This window comes from Apodemus sylvaticus, chromosome 7 (assembly GCF_947179515.1).
Source record: "Apodemus sylvaticus chromosome 7, mApoSyl1.1, whole genome shotgun sequence".
Lineage (NCBI taxonomy): Eukaryota > Metazoa > Chordata > Mammalia > Rodentia > Muridae > Apodemus > Apodemus sylvaticus.
Genome location: NC_067478.1, coordinates 116,346,234 through 116,354,029, shown reverse-complemented (window position 1 = coordinate 116,354,029; position 7,796 = coordinate 116,346,234). Strand labels below are relative to the sequence as shown.

Genomic DNA, 7,796 nt, shown 5'->3' with positions numbered 1-7,796 from the left:
GGAGTGTTCTAATGTCTATAGCAGAGAGTGAGAGAGTTAAAATTTCTTCTGGTTACATTCTCTCTCTCTCTCTCTCTCTCTCTCTCTCTCTCTCTCTCTCTCTCTCTCTCTCTCTCTCGTGTGTGTGTGTGCATGCATATGTGATTGTAAGGGTTCTCTTAGTCTAGACATGGTAGAGTTGGAGTTTTAACCTGTTGTAAGCCACATGGCATGAGAGCTGGAGACTGAAATTTGTATTCTGCTGAGATGTATACACTCAACATTTAGATTGCCTCTCTAATAGCTTCTCTTTGGCTTTTGAAACAGCAGTTTGTTGCTGGCCTGGAAATTACTAATTTAGCTAAACTGTCTGGCAAGTAGGATGCAAAGATCTGCCACTATCTCTCATTTTTCCTTTCCAGTAATTACTTTACATGTATATTTTTATTTTAACATGTGTTTTTATTATCAATCTTACAATCTTAAGTCCTAATGCTGGCAAGGCAAACAGTTTACCAAGTAAGATGAGACATCTTTCCAGTTCCCATTAAACTGTTAAACTGTTTTCTCTTTCTCTCTTTCTTTCTTTCTCTCTCTCTCTCCCTCTCTCTCTCTCCCTCTCCCTCTCTCTCTCCCTCTACCTCTCCCTCTCCCTCTCCCACTCCCTCTCCCTCTCCCTTCCCTCCCCCTCCACCTCCCTCTCTCTCCCTCTCCCTTTCCCTCTCTGTCTCTCTGTATTATACATTGTGTTTGTGAACACAAAAGCATGTGCATATAGAAGTCTACTGTTTATCTCAAGAACAATCCTTAATGTTTCACTACCTTCTACATTGAGGCTAGACCTCTTAATTAGATTTCATCATATGGCTAATCTTGGTAGCTAGCTTGCTCTGGGTTCTCCTGCCTTGTCTTTGTCTGCGACTACAGATGGACCTATGCACTTCTGTGGATTCTGGTGGTTAGAATGCTGATCGCTATGCTTCTTTTGCATGTAATTACCACAATGAACCATCTATCTGCCACAATTTATTTACATTATTATATTCATGTTTGGCCAAAGATTTGCAAACTATAATAAATCATAAGGACTACAAAATTAGATACATAATCTAAGAAATTTATATTTTTATGGTTCTGGAGGTTAAGGATCAAAATCTTGATGTCTAGAGAGGTAGTTGTCTAATGATATTATAATATTGCTGATATTCATGCTGTTTTTTTCTTTTCCCACTTCATGTTTTTCACCAGATTCACCATGAACATGAAATCTATAAACCAAACTTTTGTGTCAGGATTCATTCTCCTGGGACTCACAGATGATACCAAGCTGCAACTTATCATCTTCAGTGTTTTTCTTTCCATGTACCTTGTAACAATCCTAGGAAACATGTTGATTATTTTGGCCACCAGCTTTGACTCTCATCTCCATACCCCCATGTACTTCTTTCTCTCTGGTCTTTCTTTCAATGACATCATTTTAGTCACATGCACAATTCCAAAAATGTTGGTGAATATACAAACAGAAAACCAGAACATCACTTATGGAGGATGTCTGACTCAGGTCTGCTTTGTCTTGATGTCTGTCGGCATGGAGAATTGCCTTCTAGCAGCAATGGCCTATGACCGCTATGTTGCTATTTGCCATCCACTTAGGTATAGGATCATAATGAACCCCTGTCTTTGTATCCTAATGGTGATATTTTCTATAATGGGGAGCATGGCAAATGCCCTTGTCAATGGTTTAATGGTATTACATCTGTCCTTCTGCACAGAGCTCATAATCCCACACTTTTTCTGTGAACTTACACAGATTACTAAACTTGCCTGTTCCAACACTCTGATTGACAACATACTCATATACATTTCATCTTGCATATTTGGTGGTGTTCCTCTTTCTGGCATCATTTTGTCTTATAGTCAAATTGCAACAACTGTCTTGAAAATGTCATCGTCAGAAGGAAGATATAAAGCATTTTCCACCTGTGGGTCTCACCTGTCAGTTGTTTTCTTATTTTATGGAACTGGTTTTGGGGTCTATATCAGCTCAACAATTACAGAATCATCCAGGAAGAGTGCTGTGGCTTCAGTGCTGTATTCAGTAGTCCCTCAAATGATAAATCCCTTTATCTATAGTCTGAGGAACAGAGACATGAAAGAAGCCTTGAAGAAACTCATCAGTGGGATATTATTTCCTGTATGATACATCATTTCTTCTGTAGTAGAATTTCTTTTTTTTTTTTAATTTTTTTTATTCGATATAATTTATTTACATTTCAAATGATTTCCCTTTTTCTAGCCCCCCCATTCCCTGAAAGTCCCGTAAGCCCCCTTCTCTTCCCCTGTCCTCATACCCACCCCTTCCCACTTCCCCGTTCTGGTTTTGTCGAATACTGCTTCACTGAGTCTTTCCAGAACCAGGGGCCACTCCTCCTTTCTTCTTGTACCTCATTTGATGTGTGGATTATGTTTTGGGTATTCCAGTTTTCTAGGTTAATATCCACTTATTAGTGAGTGCATACCATGAGTCACCTTTTGAGTCTGGGTTACCTCACTTAGTATGATGTTCTCTAGCTCCATCCATTTGCCTAAGAATTTCATGAATTCATTGTTTCTAATGGCTGAATAGTACTCCATTGTGTAGATATACCACATTTTTTGCATCCACTCTTCTGTTGAGGGATACCTGGGTTCTTTCCAGCATCTGGCAATTATAAATAGGACTGCTATGAACATAGTAGAGCATGTATCCTTATTACATGGTGGGGAGTCCTCTGGGTATATGCCCAGGAGTGGTATAGCAGGATCTTCTGGAAGTGAGGTGCCCAATTTTCGGAGGAACCGCCAGACTGATTTCCAGAGTGGTTGTACCAATTTGCAACCCCACCAGCAGTGGAGGAGTGTTCCTCTTTCTCCACACCCTCTCCAACATCTGCTGTTTCCTGAATTTTTAATCTTAGCCATTCTGACTGGTGTAAGATGAAATCTCAGGGTTGTTTTGATTTGCATTTCCCTAATGACTAATGAAGTTGAGCATTTTTTAAGATGCTTCTCCGCCATCCGAAGTTCTTCAGGTGAGAATTCTTTGTTTAACTCTGTACCCCATTTTTTAATAGGGTTGTTTGGTTTTCTGGGGTCTAACTTCTTGAGTTCTTTATATATATTGGATATTAGCCCTCTATCTGATGTAGGATTGGTGAAGATCTTTTCCCAATTTGTTGGTTGCCGATGTCTTGATGGTGTCCTTTGCCTTACAGAAACTTTGTAATTTTATGAGGTCCCATTTGTCAATTCTTGCTCTTAGAGCATACGCTATTGGTGTTCTGTTCAGAAACTTTCTCCCTGTACCGATGTCCTCAAGGGTCTTCCTGTAGTAGAATTTCTTAAGTAAGCCAAGAAAATATGGTTGTTTTTTTATCAGAATCCAAGATACTTTTATTATTACTTTGATTATTCAGTCACTTTAATTTTCCATCATACAATCCATCTCCACATCTACCATCCTTCTCCTCTGAGTGGGTAGAACTCCTCTCTTTGGTATCCCCCCATCACTGAATATGATGTTTCTGAAGAGTAGGCACTCCCACTGAGGCTAGACAAGTCAGCCCAGCTAAAAGAACATATACCGTAGACAGGCAACAATTTTTGAGCCACATAAATATAGTGCAGCACATATGCTACCTATAAGTAGCAAGGCCTAATACCAGCCTGTTGAGGCTCTTTTATTGGTCATTCAGTCTATGAAAACACCCAGGGTCCAGGTTAGTTGACTCCATTGGCCTTCCTGTGGAGTTCTTATCTGCTCCAGGGCCTGCATTCTTTTCTTCATTCTTCCATAAGAAGATCTAAGATGCATCCACTGTTTTGCTGTGGGAGTCTGCATCTGTTTGAGAGGACAGCTATGCTACAGTTTTATCTGCAAGCATATCAGAGTACCATTATTAGGGTTAGGGAATGGTGTTTGATCATAGGGTGTGTCTCAAGCTGGGCCTGTTTTGGTTGGCCATTCCCTCAGGCTCTGCTCCATCCCTCATCCCAACTTTTCTTTTAGACAGGATAATTTTTTTCCTAAGGGTTTGTGGGTATATTTGTTTCCCTATCACTCCACCAGTGTTCCTTCCTGGCTAGAGGCCATGGCCTCCGGAGGTTCTATATCCCCAGTGCTGCGAGTCATTGTTAAGGTCACCCTCATTGATTTTTGGGTTCTTCCCTCATTCCAGGATTTTGTCACATCGTGGAGATGCTTCCTACTTCCTCAGAACTGTCAATTGCAAAATTTGATCAATTTTCACTGCCATCTGGCAGTTTTGTTGTCCCTTTCAATACCTGATCCTGAACCTACCATTCCAATCCCATCCCTTCTCCCATCTTTTCTCTCCCTACATCTGTGTCCTATGACTATTTTATTTCCCATTCTAAGTGAGATCCAAGCATCCTCCCTTGTACTGTCCTTTTAGTTTCTTTTGAGTCTGTGGAATGTAACAAGTGTATCCTGTATATTATGTCTAATATCTTTTTATAAGTGAATACATACCATACTTGTCATTTTGGGCCTGGGTTACCTCTCTCTGGATGATATTTTCAAGATCCACCCACTTGTCTGCAAAATTTATGATGTCTTTGTTTTTAATAGGTAAATAATGTGCCACCCATTAATACAGTTTTTTTTAAATCTACTTTTCAGTTGAAGGACATCTTGGTTGTTTCCAGTTTCTTATTATTATGAATAAAGCTACCATAAACCTGGTAGTGCAAGTGTCTTTGTGTGATGGTGGAACATCTTTTGGGAACATGACTGGGAGTGGTATAACTGGCTCTTGAGGTAGAAGTATTCCAAGTTTTCTGAAACATCACCAAATTGATTTCCAAACTGATTTTTCCAGGTTACACTCCCAGCAGCAATGGAGAAATTGTCTCCTTGCTCCACATCCAAGCCACCATATGCTATCATTTGAGTTTTTCTTTTATATTAGCCATTTTATCAGGTGTAAGATAAAATTTAAGAGTTGTGTAGATTTTCATTTACTTGATGACCGAGGACACTGAAAATGCCTTTAATTAGGTTATTTTAGTTGCTGGTATCTAACTTCTTGAGTTCTTGATAAAACATGGATATTAGCCCTCTGGGATATGCAAGATTGGTAAAAAGCCTTTTGGTTTTTGACAGTGTCCTTTTCCTTACATAAGTTTTTCACTTTCATTGTATTCTATTTATCAATTGTTTATCTTAGAGATTGAGCCATTGTTGTTTTGTTTACAAAGTTGTTTCCTATACCAATGAGTTCAAGGCTATTCCACTTTCTATTCTATTGGATTTAGTCTTTCTTGTTTTAGGTTGAGGTCTTTGATCCATTTGGACTTGACATTTGTACAGAGTGATAGATATGGTTTCTTTGCCTTATTTACATGCAGACATCCAGTTATACCAGCACCATTTTGCAAAATGTTTTCTTTTTTCCACTGCACAGTTTTTCTTCTTTGTGAAAAATGAAGTGTCCATAGGTGTGTAGGGTTATTTCAGTGTCATTAATTCAATTCCATTGGTCAACTTGTCTGTTCCTCTACCAATACCATGTAGTTTTTGTTACTCTTGCTCTGTGGTACAGCTTGACTTCAGGAATCATAATAACTCTGGATACTCTTTAATTGTTCAGGATTATTCTATCTATCCTGAGATTTTCATTTTTCCATATGAAGTTGAGAATGTCTCTGTCATGGTCTGAATTCTGTTGCAATTTTGATGGGAATTACATTGAATATTTGAATTTTTTTTTGGGAAGATGCCAATTTTCACTATGCTAATTCTACTGATTGCATGAAATGAGGGGATCTTTCCATCTTTTGATATCTTCCTCAATTTCTTTCTTCACTGACTTAAAGTTCTAGTCATATAGCTCTTTCACTTGCCTAGTTAGAATTATACCAAGCTATTTAAAATATTCATGGCCATTGTAAAGGTTGTTGGTTCCCTAATTTTTTCTTGGTCCAGTTATCATTTGTATGAAGTAGAGCTACTGATTTCTGTGAGTTAAAATGTTTTCAGGAATTTTGCTGAAAGTGTTTATCAGTTGTAGGAGTTCTCTGCTATAAATTTCAGAGTCAATAATGTATACTATTATATCACCCACAGATAGAAATAATTTGGTGTTTTTCTTTTCAGTTTATATCTACTTGATTTCCTCTTGTTGTTTTATTGCTCTGGTTAGAACTTTGAGTATTATATTGAATAGATAGGAAAAGAGTGGACAGCCTTGTGTTGTCATTGATTTTAGTGCAAATGCTTTGAGTTTCTCTCCATTTAGTTTGATATTGGCTATTGGTTTGCTGTAAATAATTTTAAATGAAGTGATGTTGAATTTTGCCAAAGACATTTTCAGCATCTGGTGCTATGGTCATGTTATTTTTTCTTTCAGTTTGTTTATATGGTCGACTATGTTAGTAGATTTTTGTATATTGAGCCAGACCTGAATTGCTGGGATGATGCCTAAATGATCATGGTGGGCGATGCTTTTGATGTGTTCCTACATTTAGTGTGGGAATATTTTATTGCATATTTTTGTATTTGTGTAAATAAGAGAAATTGGTCTGAAATTACCTTTCCTTGTTGGATCTTTGTGTGATTTAGGTATCAGGGTGATTGGTTTCATAGAATGAGTTTTGCAGTGTTCTTTGTGTTTCTATTTTCTAGAGTGGTTTGAGAAGTATTACTAGTAGCTTTTCTTTAAAAGTTTGTTAGAATTCTACACTAAAATAATTTGGCCCTTGGCATTTTGGTGGGGAGACTTATAATAACTCTTATTATTTTCTTAAGGGTTATATGTCTATTTAAATAGTTTATCTCATTTTGATTTATTTGTTAAGTACTATTTGTCTAGGAAACCATCCATTTCATTTGATTTTCAAATTTTGTGGAGTAGAGGCTTTTGAAGTAAGATCTAATTATTTTTTGAATTGACCATTTTCCTATGGTTCTATCTCAACATTCATTTCTGATTTTGTTTATTTGGATACTATTTCTTTGTGTTTTTGTTAGTTTGCTTAAGGGTTTTTCTGTCTTGTTAATTTTCTCAAAGAACCAGCTTTTGGTTTAGTTGATTCTTTGTATTGTTTTCTTTATTTCTAACTGCTTGATTTTAGCCTTGATTTTGGTTATTTCCTGACTTCTTTTCTTCTTCAGTGAGCTTGCTTCTTTATTCTAGAGCTTTCAGGTATAGTTTTAAATTGCTGGTATGAGAAGTTTCTAATTTCTTTTTGGAGGCATTTAATGTTATGAAATTTTCTCTTATCTCGGCTTTCATTGTGTCCCATAACTCTGCTTATGTTGTGCCTTCATTTTCATTAAATTATAAAAAGTCTTTAAGTTCTTTATTTTTTCTCTTCCTCACACATCACTGAGGAGAAAAAATAATAATTTTCATGAGTGTGTAAATTTTCTCGTATTTCTGTTGTTGTGGAAGTCCAGCTTTAATCCAGGCTAGTCTGATAAGATACAAGGCATTATTTCATTTTTTCATATCTTTCGATGCTTGCTTTGTGATACGGTAAAATTTTGGCAAAGGATCTATGGGGTGCTGAGAAGTTATATTCTTTTTTGTGGGAGTGAAAAATTTTATAGATTTCTGTTAGGTTCATTTGCTCCATAAACATTATGGACCAGTTTCATTACTTCTCTGTTTATTTCTTGTCTGTATGACTTGTCAATTGGTGATTGTGGGGTCTTGAAGTCTACCACTATTGCTGTGTTAGGTTAAATGTATAATTTAAGCTTTGGCAATGTTTGGTTTACAAACGCCTGTGTTCTTGAGTTTGGAGTATAAATG

At 37.1% G+C, this 7,796-nt stretch overlaps 1 protein-coding gene across 1 annotated transcript; it reads left to right on the top strand.

Moving 5' to 3' along the window:
* The first annotated feature begins 1,213 nt into the window (after positions 1 to 1,213).
* On the top strand, positions 1,214 to 2,179 carry LOC127690176 (olfactory receptor 7G2-like). The gene has a single exon (XM_052189723.1). The coding sequence runs from the start codon at positions 1,214 to 1,216 to the stop codon at positions 2,177 to 2,179; it is 966 nt and encodes a 321-aa protein (XP_052045683.1).
* The last annotated feature ends 5,617 nt before the right edge of the window (positions 2,180 to 7,796 follow it).